General features: G+C 37.3%; 1 protein-coding gene across 2 annotated transcripts; it reads right to left on the reverse strand.

Annotated features, from left to right (window-relative positions):
- Positions 1 to 236: 236 nt before the first annotated feature.
- On the reverse strand, positions 237 to 17,203 carry wu:fl23c11 (interleukin-17 receptor C). 2 transcript variants are annotated; one of them, XM_008414058.2, is made up of 16 exons: positions 16,875 to 17,203; positions 13,999 to 14,026; positions 13,780 to 13,905; positions 13,454 to 13,510; positions 11,320 to 11,417; positions 7,748 to 7,853; positions 7,626 to 7,667; positions 6,887 to 7,014; positions 6,731 to 6,793; positions 6,596 to 6,653; positions 6,264 to 6,487; positions 5,814 to 5,861; positions 5,661 to 5,712; positions 3,698 to 3,793; positions 3,578 to 3,616; positions 237 to 2,394 (listed from the first exon to the last, which is right to left on the reverse strand). In XM_008414058.2, the coding sequence occupies exons 1-16, from the start codon at positions 16,980 to 16,982 to the stop codon at positions 1,613 to 1,615; spliced, it is 2,055 nt and encodes a 684-aa protein (XP_008412280.2). In that variant the 5' UTR covers positions 16,983 to 17,203; the 3' UTR covers positions 237 to 1,612. The 2 variants fall into 2 exon arrangements, with proteins under 2 accessions (XP_008412280.2, XP_008412281.2); XM_008414059.3 differs by having other exon boundaries at positions 13,454 to 13,513; positions 16,875 to 17,201.
- Between the last annotated feature and the right edge of the window lie 1,024 nt (positions 17,204 to 18,227).

The raw sequence follows: 18,227 nt of genomic DNA on the forward strand, positions 1-18,227 counted from the left end.
CTTCAGTTTGGTTCGGTGTAAAAAAATGCTTATTGAGTGCTTCTCTTGAGTATTGTTTTACCCGACTCGTACACTGCACCGGTATGCTCCATATTCTCCATACAACCAAAGTGCCGACTGGCACATCTCGTCTTAATTTTACATCTTCATGGTGTTCCTGTTGAGCTTTATCTCTTTATTGTGAAATTGTAGTAAGTCAAACTAAAGTATCTGTTATTTACTCAGATGAGAAATAATTGTTTATAGAGAAGTACAATAATGCTTTATTCAATCCCATATTAAAACACTTAAGAAAAATCACAGTATAAAACCAACTCAGAATTCCTGAGCAAACCATATAGCATATTTACATGTACAGTCTGTCATATATAAATTTTTTCTCTCGTGAATTGTAGGGTTTTTTACTGTCCAGATGAAGTGCAAGACCATCATGTACAAGTAAAATGACTTAAATACACACAGTGCCTGTGGAAAGTTTGGTATAAATATCAAGTGCATGCTACACTGAGAATGCTCTCTGCGGTTTTGTGTTAATGCCATTTTGCTTTTTCAAGATCACAATCAAACACAATTTGCAAACTCCTACAAAGATCTTCTATATTTAATGCATTTTGTTTTTCCAGGTAGTGTCATGTTTCAGTGCTGGATCAAGTTTCTCTTAAGCGTTAGCTGCTCAAACTTTACTGACCTGATGTTTATCATTTAGAACTGCTCTTGCTGCTAAAGACGGCATCCAGGTTTATCAAGTTGACATTACTGTTTGATAAACCTAACTAGCCAAAATGTTGAACAATATAATGCTTTTTCTCAACATGTCTCACACAATTTCCATGTTGTCCTTATGCATGAGTGTTTTCTCTCAGACATTCCAGATTCCTCCCACAGTTGAGAAACATGATAAACTGGTCACTTCAAACTAACTGTAGGTGTTTGTATGTATTTTCTGAACTCTGAGTTCAAATTTTCTCTCTATGCGTATGTAGGTTTTCTCCAGTTACTCCACTTTTTTCACATTGTCCAAACTAAGTGTGCTAAGTTTCTCTTTCAATTCCCCACAGGTGGCAGTACGCGTCTGTGTGGTTGTTTGCCTTGTGCTTTTCTGTGTTGCCATGTCCTGGATCAGCAACCTAACCAGTAGCATATCACAAATTATTGCAATATCAGACTGCGCAATAAACATATTTTAAAGGACTGTTTGGAGTGCAATAATTGCAGCTAACATATTCCAAGTCTTATGAAATTGCATTTTCTTCCAATATTAATCTCACAGTCTCACTGCAGCAAATCCTCACACTGGACGCTAATAACATTGAAGCACAGACAATAGAGACAAGAAGGAAAATATTAGGCATATCGTAACTGATATCATCAATGCAATATTTACCAATATTATTTGCATTGAAATATTTTCAAATGCCATGCAGTTGTATCCTAACCCTTAACTGCCTTCTGTCCACCAACTTCTGGAGACACTTGGAGATCATCAAGCATCAGCATCCAACGACACAGTAAGGGTAACGGAAACAGAAAATGGATGTCTTTGTGCATCAATTGAGGTATATTTGTTCACTGGAGCCTCCCATAACTTGTCCTTTACGATCCTCTCTAGTTGTCAGACCCAATCCATTTTACCGACCGCTGTATCAGGACTGGACGGTGGTGTGATTAAATTTGGTTCTAAGAGTAGAATTTCCCCAGAGTCTTCCTCTTCCCGCCCAACACAGCCTGGAGATACACCAGCAAGGTGCAACACATTTGTCCCCGCTGTGAACCCCGACAGCCTTTTGGCAAACGCTCTGGATGCCATTCGAAGCCCCCCTGCTCTTTTCCGTCGTGCTGATGCTGAGGCGATTTGTTTGGAGCCCGCCAGCTCAGTCAGAAAGCCCAGACTTTGGGAAGGAAGGCTGTAGAGATGGAGTCCGCAAAAAAGCCGTGGAAGCGGCCGGTAGCCACCTGGAGGCGCAGGAGGGAGTGACTCAAACTGCACCAGCATGAAGCGCTCGCCTGCGCGGCCCTGTAAATAGTCTGCAAGAATGCAGCTCAGCGAGGCGCCAAAAACATCCACGTGGCGGGACGAGGCAGAGTCCCCCTGCACCCCTGTGATGTTCTCTTCATTGTTCTCGCAGCTGCATGCTCCCCATTCCTCTGCTCTGGCCCACGTGGTCTGGGTTAAGACTAGCACCACCTTACCGCCCTGCCGCTTCAGACGGTCCAGTCGCGAGTGGAGCCACGGCACGGGGCCGAGCACGCTGAGTTCGCCCTGGCTCCAGAGGTCAAGAGACACGGTGAAGCCCAGGGCCTGAAGAGATGAACCCAAGTGACATAGGAGCTCTGGCAGACGCTTGTCATCATCAGGCGGATATAGCAGCATCACATGACCGCCACCCACAGCACCTGGAAGAAAGAAAACATTCATGCTGGCTGTTTTCAATCACAAGGCAAATTACGACATGAATATAATGTATGTCGTAATAAATTAACACTAAATTAATCAAATGTACTTTTTAAGCCACAGAGTAAAAAGAAAAATACTGCCTGAACTATACAAATGGTATAAATAAAAAAATCAAACTTTTGCAATGCCTTGAAAAACTGTTTTACATTTTGTCTTGTGATAAACATACCCTTTGTGGATTTTATTTTAATTTTATGTGACAGACGAACACAAAGGAGTTCATGGTTGTAAAGTGGAGAAAAGATATTGGATACTTTTCAAGTTTCTGAACAAATAAAATATGAAAAGTGTAGCCTATATTTGTGCCAATACTTGGAAGGACCACTTTCACTGCAATCAAAGCTGCCACGGGGTATTTTCAAAAGGTTTCCACATATTCTCCATTTGATTAATGTCTGGATTTTTACGTGGCCATTTTAACGCATGGATTTACTTTATTCTTAGTCACTCCTCCGTTGTTGTATAAGTTTGCTGCTCGAAGCTAATCATTCAGACCTGTTTCTTTTCTGGCATAACCCATAAACAGGACTTCTTATAGCTGGATTCTTGCCACTCTCACTGAATTAGTTCTGATTTGTGGAGTGGACGACTAATGGTTGCACTTTGGACAGGTTATCTGGAGCTGTGGTTCACTGCTCCTCCTATGAAGGAGGAGGTTCAGTCCTTCATAGGAGGAGCAGTGAACCTCCTATGAAGGAGGTTCACTGCTCCTTCATAGGAGCAGTGAGAAGTAGGTAGGTTTGCAGCTTTGATATTGTTTCAAAACTTTACTTTAAACTTTTCTTCAAGTTTATCTCTGACATAGCAGGCATGTTCCTTAGTCTGCAGTGATGTCGTTCACTTTTCTCCTCAAACAATCTCTAAGCATCACAGAAAAGCTGGATTGAGATTTAATTTCACTTTGGTGGACTATTTTAATTTTTCAAAAACACTTTTTCTTTTCCTTTACAACTATGATCTAGTTTGTGTTTACAACATAAAATTCAATTAAAACAAACTGAAATTTTCATTTGAAGCAGAAGATTTTAAGCTGTAAGACTAGTTTTTAAAGGAATTGTAACATCAGCAAAAAAGGTCTTGTTTTTTTTGTTGGCGTAAACAAAAAATAAGAGTAAGACAAACCTTTGACGTCATCATCCTTCAACCATCTCCAAACATATCCTGGAGAAAAAGCAGAAATAATAGTGACGTTTTCATACTAACCGCAAGAGACATTCAGTTTTGTATCCTAAACAAGCCAACCTTTCAGAACGCCTTGTATCAAATAGACTCCAAGTATAGTCAGACATATCAGGATAAATCCGACGAGAAGCAAAAGAATCCATCTCTCTCGATGTGCTAAAATAAAACAAAAAATAAAAAAATCAAGAAACCTTTTTTTAAGAAAACCCTTTATGGCATGGTGTTGCCCTCAGGCAACAAACCACATTTCTGTACCTCCCGTTGCTCCTTTATTTTATTTTTGGGGGTTGATTTAAAATACCTACAGACATATTTTTGTCCAAATAAAAGAGGTATTGAGGTTCATGTGACTTTTTACTTTGAAGAGGAGCAGTCCTTTTTATGAAGCAGAGGTGCATGCTACACCTTGCCTCCTACTTGTAAGTTATACATCACTTTTCTTTATGTTTAATTTTGGGTCACTCTAACTAAAAATATTTTCATACCTGTGAGTATGTAAAGAAGCATAGTAGATCATTTCAAGACAAATTTAAAAAAAATAATTTCTATGGTAAAACTGTGTTTTTTTGTTTGTTGCCTCAGGGCAACACTGCGCAATTAGGGCCCTTCTGCTCAGACAATATTATTCTAATGCGACAATATGCAATTGATTACAAAATAATTATCACAGCCAATTTTTATACTTTATTATTGACTAACAGCAACAGGAGATGGATGCAAGGTCATTTCATGGACTAAATGTGCATGGTTCATAAGTTGGGGTCATTCCCAATGAAAACATGAGGATCCATTGTACAACCATTATTTCATTGTTTGTTTAGCCTCAAAACTGACTTCAGTCCCAAAGAGTGATGAGCTGGTCATCAATGAACAAATGGCCCCATTCCAAGGCAGGCAAAGACTGAAGCAATACCTGCCAAACCCAAAAATATGGGTCTGCAGGGAACTTTGTATGGCTGATGCAGATGGTGTTCCTTACAACCTATACAGGACGAGCCGTGCAACCACCAAATCTATCAGATATGGGAGCTGGTGGAAATGTTATCCTTTGCTTGGCTCAAATTCGAACAAAGAATCAGAACTACAAAGTCTTATAAAAAGAACCTGCAGGCCAAACTCCTGTCACTGATGTGAATCTGGTCGCTACAACCCATAGATAATCAGGTAAACAGATGGTGAGTCCCAGGTACGCCAATAATCAAGTGCCAAAAATGTGATATACACTTTTTTTCACATCAGCAAGCAATTTCTTCCTGATGTTTAACATATAATAGGGAAAAAGACTGATTTCAACATCAGTGATTCTAGCTCTGCCAAACATACACATGTACAAACACACAAATGCTCGTTTTAGTAATTTGCTCAAATGTACCATTCATTAATGAAAGTTAGTTGTTTATTTTATATTTGATGAGTTGGAACCATGTCTGATTTATTTTTGTCAATAAGTTTTTTTATGAATATAGTTTTTGTTTTATTTGTATTTCACTTCTTATAATCACTTTAGAAAACTTGGCGTTTTAGACCCCTTGTAGTACAATGTTGCCCTGAGGCAACAAACCCAAATCCGGTTCCGAGAGGTGTCAGGGTCCAATTTTATGATATGTAATTAAAGGCCAACAAGCTCCCAAAGAATACAGGAAAATATTTTTTCCCCAAAAAAATAAAAAGTCATGCCAAAGAGGGTTAAGAAAAATAATACAATTCAGTACATAAAGAGACAACTAAGAGTTTAGAAGGAAACTTATGAATCTACTCTTATTTTCTCACCTTATAGAGTTTTGCATGAACCTGGTGCATTTCTAATTAAAGGCTTTTGAAACGTATTGCATGTTTATTAGTGAGTTCAGTGTGGTCTACTTTATAAAAATGTGACAAAGAGCAACAATGAGGCAGTAAAGTTTGTGAGAAACATGTTTTTCTTAGGCATGAACTGTACAATAAAATGTATTAAACACATAATCCACATAAAAATAATCTTTGGGCATTGTTTTTAAGAGTATGGAGTAGTTTGAATTCTTACTTTCAAATGGACACTGGGGCTTTGAGAACGAGACCATCCCTTCAGATTTAACCTATAGCATAATGGTTTAAAGTGACAGTAGGTTCAATGGTTCAGAACAAAATGTTGTTAAAAACAGTGAGGATTTATTGAGGAAAAAAGTACAAATGGTACCTGCACACAAAGCTGAGGGTGTGGCTGTAGCAAGAACTCCCCTGCTTGCTGAGAGGACAAAAAGGAATAAATTAAAATGCTAATTAATAAGTGTAATAAATAGATCTCAAAATGATCTGAAAGCACAAAGATGTCTGAAATACTGGCAGGAACATATGTAACCACACTGCGGATGTCCGACGTGTGGTGCGCAAGGACATCTCAGACAATAACGCTGCCTGACTTGTAAAAATACTTCATGCCAGTCATCAAGCAAACGATGCCTTTTCTTTTATGCGAATCATTTCACCTCTGATCTTTATAGGTCTCCTGATCGACAGCTACACACCATTAAAAGTTGGACCGATTCCAAACATGCGCCAGCTTAAGAAATTTTGACTTAGGCACAAAATCTCGACATCTACTTTATGAATGGAGGGTGTAGCATATTGAGGAATGTTTTTTTTTTACCCAGTGTACTCTGTGCACCGCCTTCCAACCAGTTTCATTGAGTTGCTGTTTGGAGCCCGTCACTTCTTCACACTGGCCCCCTGCCATGTCTTTCTTGCACAATTGCACCTCTGCCTGCACTTTACAGGGAGAGGTTGCATTCCAGCTCAGGCCCGTGTCCCCACTCCTTAACGGAGACTCCGCCATAGTTACAGACACGTTGTTCTGCATTCTTCTCAGAGCGTCTATTAAATTTTTTTTTAAAAAAACAGAAAATGGCACGTCATATTCCATGAACCAATGCATCACGAAGCAGATAAGATCGGACAGCGACATCAGGAAACAACTCTGACCTGTTTTATTTGTGAAAGGACAGTACTTCCCTTTCGTGTCTTTACCATCAAACCATGCCTACAAAAAGAGTTATTTTTAATCATTCCTTTCATCTTATGTAAATGACTATTTTTCCGAGTTAAAATTCCAGTTACCAGGAAGCATAGGCATGGTGCAATGAGATATGATGGGATAACTATTTCACTCTTGTTGGTAGGCTGCACAGACAAGAAAATTACACAGGTGAAACTATTGTTGAACGTTTTGAAATGTGTGCATGAACATTTTTGGATAGTTCAGGGATGACTTACCCACAAAAGAGGCTGTCCAGATATGTCATCCCATTCCATTTCCCAATAGATCTTCCCTTGTTTGGAAGGAATATTTTTCAGCTGCAGCCAGACCAAGTTTTCTGTGTAATATATATGGAGCCTAGGCACTGGGAGAGGAACATGTCAGTCATCGTAAACAACCAACCGTAGTCCTTTTTTAAATGCATTGCGTGACAGCATGTGCTAGGACAAACAAACTAATGATTCCAGATAATGTGTTATCTTACAAAAATTCACAGAGCACAGTAAAAGACACATGCATTTTTCATCTTCATTATAACAAATGAAGATAACCAGAGAACATGCAAAATGCAGTTTTTAAATTATGATTTCTTTAATTAATTAATTAAGGGGGGAAAAGTCATCCAAGCCACCGTGGGCTCATGTGCACATGCTCCTCATGAGGAACAACTTCCCACTGTCGTCGTGTTGCTTAACCCAAACGCACTTGAGCTTAATTTAAAAAACAAACAAACTGATAAGCCGATATGTTTCCATCAGTTTCAGCAGGTCGTTGAGGTCATGAAGCAGAAAAGCACCCTACACAATCACACTACTATTTCCATGTTTCTCTGTCGGAGATACTCTAGTTTTAATGAAACGTACATCTTATAAAAGGCTCCGCTTTTGTGTCATCAGTCCACAGAATACAGTACTGAATCTAATATTTCTATAGATTTTTGTGGACAATTGTATTTGTGAAATTTTAATCTCTTACCGTTGCGCCCTTGAGAATCATTAAAGAGTTTCGAAGGACAGACTGAAAGAAAGAGGACAGAAAAGGAACTCAGTGACCCTGCTGTTTTTTGTTTTGCTAGAAATTACAGCACTTTAACTCACCATCTTTTTCCGAAGGAAACGTGATATTTTTGACCATTTGTGTTTCCTTTGAATCTGCTGTGACCACAACAGGAGCCTTAAAATCCACTCTCTCTGTCAGCCGCAACTGTGTTAGCCGAAAATATAAAAACAATGTAAATTTTTATACCCTAGTCAATCCATTGTATATCTGCATTGCATTTTTAAATGTCATAACATCCAGACACTTTAAATAACACTTTTTTTTGCTAATGTGATAGGCTGATGTCAGTCACATTTGAACAGTTAAAAACATCTATAGTGTACTCTTGGTAATGTAACTTTAGCTCATGCTGCACCATACAGATGGTCTGTCTGCTCCAATGAAGTTTTACTCACTTTGGGAAGAGGGTGCAATCGAGATAGCAGAGAAGTTGGAGCTTGTTTTTCAATTTAAATAGCTAGTAATATTTTGACCACTTGAAGGTAATTCAAAGACTGTACAGTATCTAGAAATGATGGCCGTGCCTTGCTGCAGATTAACCCGAACATCAGAATTAAGAAGAAACAATATTAAAATTATAAAGTAAATTTCAGCTCATTTAAATGCAGCATGCAGATGATCCCTGATGCCAGTCTGAGGATTTCAAAAATAGCTGATCTGGATTTTCATGCACAGCTAGATCTGATTCCAAAAAAAAGTAAGCAAACAAGGAGCAGAACTTATGTGAGTAAAGACAAATTATTGCTGTAAGAGAATAATTTGCATCCTAACTCACAAAGTTAGAAAAGTAAAAGAAACTTAAATAACCATTCGTTACAACCAGGGTCTGTGCAATACCATCCGTACACACAACATGTTGAAAGTAGGAGAAGAGCTTCTCTGCCAGCTGGCACTTTGTACAGTGCATTTGCACAGTTTTGGAATTATCACAAAAAAAATTGTGGTAATTGTGATAATTTTTCACTATGGTTAAAAAATTCTTACCATGATAAGAATTTTAATTCATCATGATAAAAACAAATGACATCAGAAAACTTCAAAAACTTAAGACTATTGGCAGAATTGCTACTTTGACCGTTTTCTTTTACTTTTACTATTTCCACGTGGAACCATAAATTCAAATATTTGATAATATTTGTGCGCATAACCTGCAGACATAACCTGTATTATGTGTGCAGAAATCTTAACTGAAATTTAAAAAAAAAATGTTTTTAAAAATCTTACCATTAGATATGATTTTATCAGCAGTTTTAATATGTATTGGGCTTGAACTTCAGTGACATGCTGAGAGATTACAAAGAAGCTATAAATATTTTTGTGACTACTTTTACATCTATGACAATACATACCACAAATTCTAGTAATAAAATTTTTAGTCTATGTTGCCCATCCCTAACAGTCTCATAAAAGTTGTGTTGTTCCTAACTTGATGACTACTTTAACATAGTAATGCACTAGATCACAACCTCAAATCATCTCCAACTCATTTCTTGTTGAATCTGTGCCACAAACAAATGAGGCTGTTGTACAAGCCGAGGTAAATACAGTTAGCATAGATTAGAAATATGTACATTCACCTGAAGCTAGTCACTCATATGGATGTTTATTCTAAATAAAACAATCACAATAACGATATTTCTTTAAAAATTATAATTTTAAAGATTTAAAGTCTTTCAAGCAGTACTTACGGTAATTACTTTGTAACACCACAATAACAATGATAGACTATAATTATATATATATATATATAATTATATTCCAGCAATGATTAGAACAGGAAGAAGAGGAGAATCTGATAAGGAAGAGAAGCTCTGCTGTAGCAATTAGTTAGATAAAGATAAAGCCTTGGAGGTTGATTTTAATATTTCTGTTGTCTAAGAAAGTTTGGCTCAACATGAGCTGAACAACAACTCATAGATTCAGAGAGTAGATAAGAAACATAATATATTTGTTCTACTACAAAGAAAGAAGAATAAAAATAGCTTTACTTGACTTCCTTGTTCAGGGCTCCTTAACTTAAAGGACAAAATTTGATTACAACTGTTTTTTAAAGATTTACTAAAAACAGTCAGATGGCGCTTTTAGCCCTACAATATTCTACTTAACCATCTTTCTATCGTTCTATACAATTTTATCTTAATCAGTTTTAAGAATTCAGCAGCATAAACAAAAATAAATGCAGCAAGAACAATAAAAGTCAAATTAACAAAAACGAATTAATACTGTACTGTAAACTTGAGCATTTTTTGCTCAGACTAGCCCCTTTTGTACCACACATTCATTGAATATTGTACTTGAGGTAACATTGTATGTATAAAATTTCATAATTTACTTTTAAAAACCACAACAAAATGATGTTGGTAATCGTTTCTGGGTATTAAACTGCATGAGTTTCCAAAGAATTTAATGAACTCAGCAAAGGAAAAACATCTTGCCCACAAGATGTTTGAACACGTTTCTGCTTCCACTCCAGGGTGTTGCTTTAAAAGCTCATGTCTACATGTTTCGGTTCTTCCTTTTTATTTTTTTTTCCCACACAACGACGCCACGTGGGAGGATGACATCAATTTACCAGGAAGAAGTCAAAGGGAATAATTTTTCGAAAAATAGAATTAGCAGGAATAGAGAGACTTTACTGCCTGTCACACAAGCAGAATAAATACCTTTGATCTTTAGGGACCACTATCTACTATCATAGTTAAATTAAGTACTGTTTGTAAAATATGCAAATATTTAGAAGCATAGTTTATTTCAATTATTTTACCGAAATTAAACCAAAATTTAAAAGCTGTGCTCAAAAAGCCAAACATACCCTGAGATTCAGCTGCTTGCAGTGCCACCGGCTCTGATCAGTTGGATCATCTTATCAGTCTCTCTCACTGCAGTGAAGGAATTCATTACCCTTTCTTTACTCAAAGAGTTGTTTCAGACGTTGTATGCAGATCTACCTTAAGGTCCTATCAGAGCATTTTAGTCAGGGCGAGGCCTGGACTTGACTGAACCCTTCTAAACCCTGTACATTTTTAGCCACTCTGCTATCGACTTGCCTCCAAGTTCAGAAAAACCTTTTCATTCACCTCATGAATTTATTCTTAATCTGGTAGAATGTTCACTTCTGAAAAGTTTGAGTGCTGTCGTCAATATTTTCAGTTTATTAGAGACATCTTTCTCAGTGCTGATGAACACCTAACCGTTTTCAGATTTATGGACTGCAACAATGGCTTATCTGCAATCATTACTGGAGTCCTACAAAGTTTGCTTACACGGATCTGCTTCAAGTTCCTGCCGATCAGCTGATTGATTGTATTTTTAATAAACTAAACCCAGCAGTATCTACCATAAGAATCCCTGTGGAAATGGTACAGGTGGGTTAAATTTCCGATACATTTCCTCTACGTTCAGACTTTTTGTTGAATTTGTGTTAAAGGGTTACATGCGATCTAGTGTTGTTTACCACAGATTGTGCATTTCAAACCGCAACCCCAGAAGAGAATTAGATTAATAATTTTAATAATGCTTGCTATGTAAAATCTATGTAAAACCATGGACTTTAATGATGGTGTCCTTTTACCAGGACTGTACTTGAAGCTGTCTTTTATACAAGGCTTACCTTGTATTTGGAGGACTCGCCCATGTAGGCTGGTTTAAAATGGATTGCCCTGCAGAATTCGATGGATCCCGGAAAGGAGAGACAGACTTTCACAATAGCTACAAGACAAAGAAAACAAATGTTACATACAGTATTGTGTATATATACATATATATATAAAAGAGACCCAGTTATTATAAAGAGCCAACTCCAGTGTCATTTACAATATCAGCACTCCTAGTAAAGACACACAGAGGACTTCAAATTTGGTTATCTTTTGTAAGTCAGAAAAATTCAACCTTTTTAAATAAGCTCATCTGGAGGTTTGTTGGTTACTGTGTTAATATAATCAATAGAAAGAAATTGAGGAAAAAAATCACCTTACTTCATGTAACTTTTATAAAAAAATATATATATATATATATATATATATATATATATGTTTTTACACATTTATTGATCGTGTCACTATGTCATGACAGTATGGTATGAGGCAATTAATCTGTGGGAAAAACAAAATCTAACTTCTTCAGCTTCTCCCAGTAACTAGAAACAACCAATTAGAGCCAGGAGGCAGGTCTTAGCCCTCTGGCTCCTGGTGGTGAGATAAACTTGGATCTTAGTCCAGCCATGTAACTAAAGGTAACTATGTTATGGTGGTCGGCACAAACAGATTTGTGCTGACCATCAAGAGCTAAGATTTGCCTTTAAAGAATGAGATCTTCTCAACCTGCTCACACTTCCGATTCAGAGCAAACAGCTTAAAACACATGAGACTGCCACATAATTGGGTGGATAAATATCCAAGTTCATCTTAACACCATGAAGAAGGAGTTTAAAAAAAAATCTCACTGCCAAGGAGTGGCATTTTAGGTCTTTAACCACCATTAGATAAGATCCACATCTCAGGAAGAAATCGTTGATACAATCACAAGCCTAAACTTGTAGTGTTTGCCAAATGCTATTGGGACTTTAAACCTGAAATGTGTAATACATTATAAAATTTGTGTATTTGAGTGTGATTATATCTTTAACCTCCTGACTACCAGGAAAAAAAATATTGTCCAATCACCATTTTTTTAAATCCCACAGTTTTTGTAAGGTAATAAAAGATTTTATGCACTTACTTTGTCTCTTCCCAAAAAATGTGTTATTACTCATAAATGCCATTTTTATGAATTAGAAAAAGGTACATAAAAAAGTCCCACCCCTTCACATGTGGTATCATTGAAAAGCCCTAAATGTCGTCTGTAGATACCAAAAGGAATTAATTCAGTAGAATGCAGGGGGTTGGAGATATTCAAGTTTAGAAATGTCCTCTACAGAGGACAAAAATGAACTAATGGTAGTCAGGAGGATATGATTGGTCTGAATTATTTAAATAAGTTGGAACTGTTAGTATTATACAATAGCTTGTGTAGAGTTACAAACATAATGAATTTAACTCAACTGAGTGTTCGGTTCAGCCGAGACTAACATCATCCACATTTGATGAACAGACCCTCCAAATTAGTTTAGCAGGAAACACAGGATGAATGTGTGGAAAGCACCTCGTGACCTCTCTTATACATAGTGTAGATTCCATCAAACTGTGGGATTGTTTCTTTTCTGATGGCCCTGGAAGCTCTGACAGACTTTCAGGAAGAACAGTCTTCCGTCGTCAGTAAACTGAAAATGGGTCGTCATTTGGATATTTTGCTGGGATAATGAGCCAGAGCAAATAACCAAATCAAGATAGAAATTATTTATCTGAAACAAAGCAGTTTCAGATAACCAGCTCATTTCCAAAACCTAAATCTTATAAAAAAAATTTTTAAAAAACATGTGAGGTGAATAAAGAGAAAAGAGCATATGGGAGGACAAGGACTCTCTTTGTCCACCCCAGTTCTGTGAAATCTTGTGGAAGACATCAGAAAACTCTCCCATTTCCAAACACAATTTCAATCAAGTAATAATGAGCAATTAAATGAGGCACTGATTTAATTGCCTAATTTTCAAGAGGCAAATTAAATTGCTACTTTTCAACATTTTCCCACCAGTAAACGTGGTAAGGCAACAATTTTCTACAATTTTACAACTTCTTCCACACCTTTACTGGGAGCACCAATGATGTGACATGAGCTTTAACTACCCTCCTTAAGAGTTTATTTCATACCTTCTTCATCGCTGTCGTCACCTGATCCATCAGGACTCTGCTTTTCAAAGTCTGCACCTACTGCAACACACAATTATGTCAGTAAAGAAAACAGCACTACTAAATACTGCAGAGGCAACAACAGAAGCCACAGTGCTGCAGCAAAAAGCTACAACAGAAGCTATATATATATATATATATATATATATATGAAAGCCTTGCTAGCATAACTTCTGTTTTAGCATAGCTTCATTAGCATTATGGCTTTTGTTGTTGTAGTTTTTGCGTTTTGTCGACGCTTTTGGGCCACTGTAGATTTCTTTTAGAAAATAAATATTTGAAGTTACCTTGGAGACTGATTTCAATTTGTAGACATGGTTCACAGGAGGCAGAGTGGCAGTGAGAGGCATTGAGATGAACGTGTGTAATATTTAGAGAGCCATACGGATCAGGTGGGGCATCTCTGAAAGATACTGAAGACAAAGAGCATCTGTTCAGACCGACTGCGGGCGTGCGAGCTTGTCATTATAAAACAGAAGCATATACAACAGATGTCATGCAGCTACCTTTGGTCATGCGGCAGTCAGAGAGACCCTGGAGGCAAGGAAAAAACGATATAAGGGAAATGTTAATGAACCGCACCTACAAAGCACATCAACATTACTGACTTAGCAGGTGTAAACAGGTTTTTATACAAGAACAAAACCACTACAGCTTATTTTGTGAACAACACAAGAGTAAAATTAAATTTCAACCTGGCTGTTTTAAAATGTTATAGACTCTGTGGACTTTGAGGTCATTATATTTGTTTAAAATTTGGTGCAGTTTTCATAAAAGCGTCACAGTGTTCTCTAAAGTTTCTGAACCTCATTCCACCTCTAACACAGAGCAAGGACTATGACAACAGGAAAAAATGCACTAAATCATTTTTTAGTACATTTCCCCACTTTCTTCTCTTACTGAATGTGTTTGGTGGGTGTCAGGTTATCACAACACTTTTCATAGAGCTTTCATCTGAAAAATCATGAACAAAAAACAGTATTTGAATTTAGGTTTCATTTTTGATGCCTCTAGTCGGCAGGGCTTTTTAACTGTCAGTTAACTCAGCCATGATTCATAAACTGTTAGTTTTATCCTGTTCAATTTCTCATTAGTTCGCCCTTCAAATGGGTTTAATATCAACTGATTTAATCTTCTGTGTTTGTGTTTTTTATTCACCTGTAAGTTTATTTACCATAAAAAGTGGTTTTTACATAAAAAAAAAAAAAGCTAAGGTTCCCACAGCCTGGGAGACTTTGTTATTGGGGAAGAGAAAAATTAACCCATTGCATAAAAACGGCATTTACTTTTTTTTTTTTTTACAAGGCTTTTTTAGTTTTCCTCCTGTGCTCAACAATGCATGAATTATCTATGGTAAAAAGAAGTGAGAAATATATACAGCTAACCTCTGGCAAACATGTGCCAAAAGAGAAAGACAAGAGAACATGCATTAAGGTCAGGCAGATATCTATTGATCACGAAATGCTGACAAGAAGTTACTTGCCTATTCTTTTCAATATCTACAGTCTGGCTAATGATAAGAAAAAGGTTTGAAACAATTGAAATTGTGACACAAAAGGCTGTAAAAAGACTTTATTCTCCCATTATGGATCACATCAAGGATGGTAAAAAGATCTCAAGGGCTGAATTTCAGGGAACTGTATTATCTTGTCATTACTGCATCTGCAGAGCAGCAAATACTTTGAAGTTTTTAGCACATCTTTACCAGGTGAGCTAGTAAAAATTGAGGGTTCTGTTCTGCTTTTAGAAGCTCAGAAATTGTTCAAAAGTGACATGAAGCTCATTTCTGGATCACATTAAGAAAAAGAATTGTGCCTGGAAAATCAAATTACCTCAATTTTAAATAACTCCAATTTAAATACTTTTAGTTTTCTCCTTAATTCCACTTTATCCTTATCTGTTATTGCCCCGCTTTCTTCTCTTACTGAATGCGTTTGGTGGGTGTAATTTACAACTAACCATTTATTTTTATGGCATGTCTGACTGACAGATTTGGGTTAAATCAGGGCAGAGTGCTGGTGGCAAATGTGTTTTTATCCCCCCCAAAAATAAAATGTGTGACTATAGAAGACTGTTGATGTAATAATAATAAAACACCAGCATGAAGCATAGTAAAGAGGAACCTAATCTAATTTATGATTCCATAAATAGCTCCAGATGATCACTTGGAAACAGTGTCAAAACAAACTCATCCCAGATTTTCCGCAGTTTGGTTTGATTTTGTATCAGTGTTTATTGTATAAATCATTTCCACTCGACTAATTTTAGTACAACCAGTTTCAGGTGTTAGCTCCAAGCACATATTTTTAATTAACTTGCTCTGTAAATCCGTGAGAGAAAACAAAACATATCGTGTTTGTGCAAAGCATCTACTAAGACTCCAACCTGTTGCTTGTGTACTTTTGAAATTACATTTTCTTCCTGTCACTCAAATTTATATTTATACGCTTGGATTCAGCACACCAAACAGCTATCTTCACCCCGGAGGGGGTAAACAGGCATCAGCCTGAGGCCAAAAGCATAATCTTCAAGCATAATCTCAGTTTCAGTAGGGATTACCACAAGGAATGCAACAGTTACAGTACAGTCTGTGGCAAGTGAATCTCCACCAAACTCTTAAATAATTCTCTGAAGTTATTTCAGTTGGCTGGGCATTTTCTTTCCATACTTTTTTCTTCCACTCAACTTTACACAAACACGGCATTCCAGACCTTTTTTTAAGAACTCTTAAAGGAAAACTGAAAAGTCAGTCAGTGCCTCCAATGACTTAAGTCATTGGAAAGCAAAAACTTAATATGTCTGCGTTAAAACGAATTTAAAACGAGTCCTAATATAATCTTCACAGAAACTGCATTTTAGGCTTTGTAAACAGTAAGTCAATGATCAAAATCATCCATGAAATGCACCACCCTCTCTGTAATGAGCTCTGCATAATATAAGAGCTCCTCTTACTGATTTGAAATAATAAACTTTTAGGTGATGTTCTAACTTCTCAAAGTGCATGTAGGCGCAATCATGAAAAAAAAGTTACAAAAAATGTAGGATGAAACTCTGAAAATGGCAATTTTATTTTAGAAGACCGTTTCATAATACTCGGAAGTTTAGTGGTTTTGTGTGAAAGTAACTTGGTCAGAAACTGGAACAGTGAGGTAAGGTGTCATGCTCAGGACAGTTAAATAAGTAATGGACATTAAACTTTGATCCCTGCCTGGATGCGCGTCTTTCCTGAATCCCGACCCATAAAACAATAATGTTCACACGTAGCACTATAAAACAACATTAACGAACGATGTTATCACATACTAAACATTTATGAAGCAGAAATAGACCAATTAGGTGTAATTTTAAAGTTTAAGTAGATAATGTCGGTTAAGTCGGTTACCTCGCCGCAGCTTAGTTCAGATGTGCCCTTTTCCTGCGCGCCTGCTGACAGGAGCAGCCACACGAGCACAGCCACAACATGCGCTCCCATACGGAGAGAGGGAGACATATTTCCGCTCGGAGCCGACAGGGACGTTTTAATCCTCTGTTTCCAGCTTCTCCGTGACCGTTTCGTCCATAGAGCACCGCTACGCCTCAGCGGAACTATATTTCCCAAGAAGAAGAAGAAGGCTTGCTGTTGGATCCGCACATGTGAGCCGCCTGTACTAGGTTTCGCTGCACAAATTGAGTGACAGCCCCGGGACGTGGGCGTGTCGCTCAGGTGTAACAGTGGAAAAGTTGACTTCTCACAGAGCGCGACAGCTTTCCGACGAAGAATGGGCGGATGCTGTTGTGCGGGTCGTGACGTAAGCCTGAACAATTGCCACACAGGTGAAAGATTTATGTTTAAGGTCAAGGAAGGATTTGGGTTAAACAAGAGCTTCCTGGTAGTTAAAGTTTAAAGTTGACAGAAGATCTCACATTTAAATATTATGGAAATGAAAGGAAAAACAGATGAAATAGCAGTGTGTATAGAGGAAACTCAATGTCTTAATTAATTGTTGATAATATGCTTCTGTGAGATGCATATGTAAAACCTCTGCTAGACAGGCTTAAGTTAATGAATATGTTTATTAAGCAAGCCAAAGGTACAGCTTGGTCTGCAGGGAACCAAGGCAAAAGGAGTTACCCCAACAAACTACAGTCACTCTGGATTTGTATAGGGGTGTAGGAAGCAGACACCTTGGCTTCCCATATTTAACATGGTTATTATGTTTAACCATCGCTTGTGTGCATTGAACCTCCAAACTATGGTTTTTATCGGCTCACATCTTAATGTATGGCAGCCTGTAGCTCTAAAATGTGAGTCTATTCATGGATGGATGGATGGATGGATGGATGGATGGATGGATGGATGGATGGATGGATGGATGGATGGATGGATGGATGGATGGATGGATGGATGGATGGATGGATGGATGGATGGATGGATGGATGGATGGATGGATGGATGGATGGATGGATGGATGTGCACTGAATTTTATTTTGGGATGTTAGAGTAAAAGGAGGACTGAATACAAATGAATGGCAAGCTATTCAAATCTTTACTTGTAAAATAAAATCTGAATCTTGTACCATTATTCTTTCACTTCACAATTATATGCGACTTAAAAATTGAAGGCACCACTTTTCCAAACGAAATAAATTTTTGTAAAAATTTTGAACCATTTTGTATAAATTATCCTTTTGTTTAGTTCATAGGATCACATTGCTGGTTGCAGACAGATAAAAATAGGATTTACTCCTCCACTAG

The sequence above is a fragment of the Poecilia reticulata genome, chromosome 7, assembly GCF_904066995.2.
Source record: "Poecilia reticulata chromosome 7, P_reticulata-male-v2, whole genome shotgun sequence".
In the NCBI taxonomy this organism is placed as follows: domain Eukaryota; kingdom Metazoa; phylum Chordata; class Actinopteri; order Cyprinodontiformes; family Poeciliidae; genus Poecilia; species Poecilia reticulata.

Excerpts from the sequence above, each read along its gene's own strand:
- wu:fl23c11 (XM_008414059.3), bottom strand. The coding sequence starts at position 16,982 with ATGTCTCCCTCTCTCCGTATGGGAGCGCATGTTGTGGCTGTGCTCGTG. Across the intron at positions 7,668-7,747 it reads GTTTCCTTCGGAAAAAGATG|TCTGTCCTTCGAAACTCTTT; the intron begins GTGAGTTAAAGT and ends TCTTTCTTTCAG. Across the intron at positions 5,862-6,263 it reads CGGTGCACAGAGTACACTGG|CAAGCAGGGGAGTTCTTGCT; the intron begins GTAAAAAAAAAA and ends TTGTCCTCTCAG.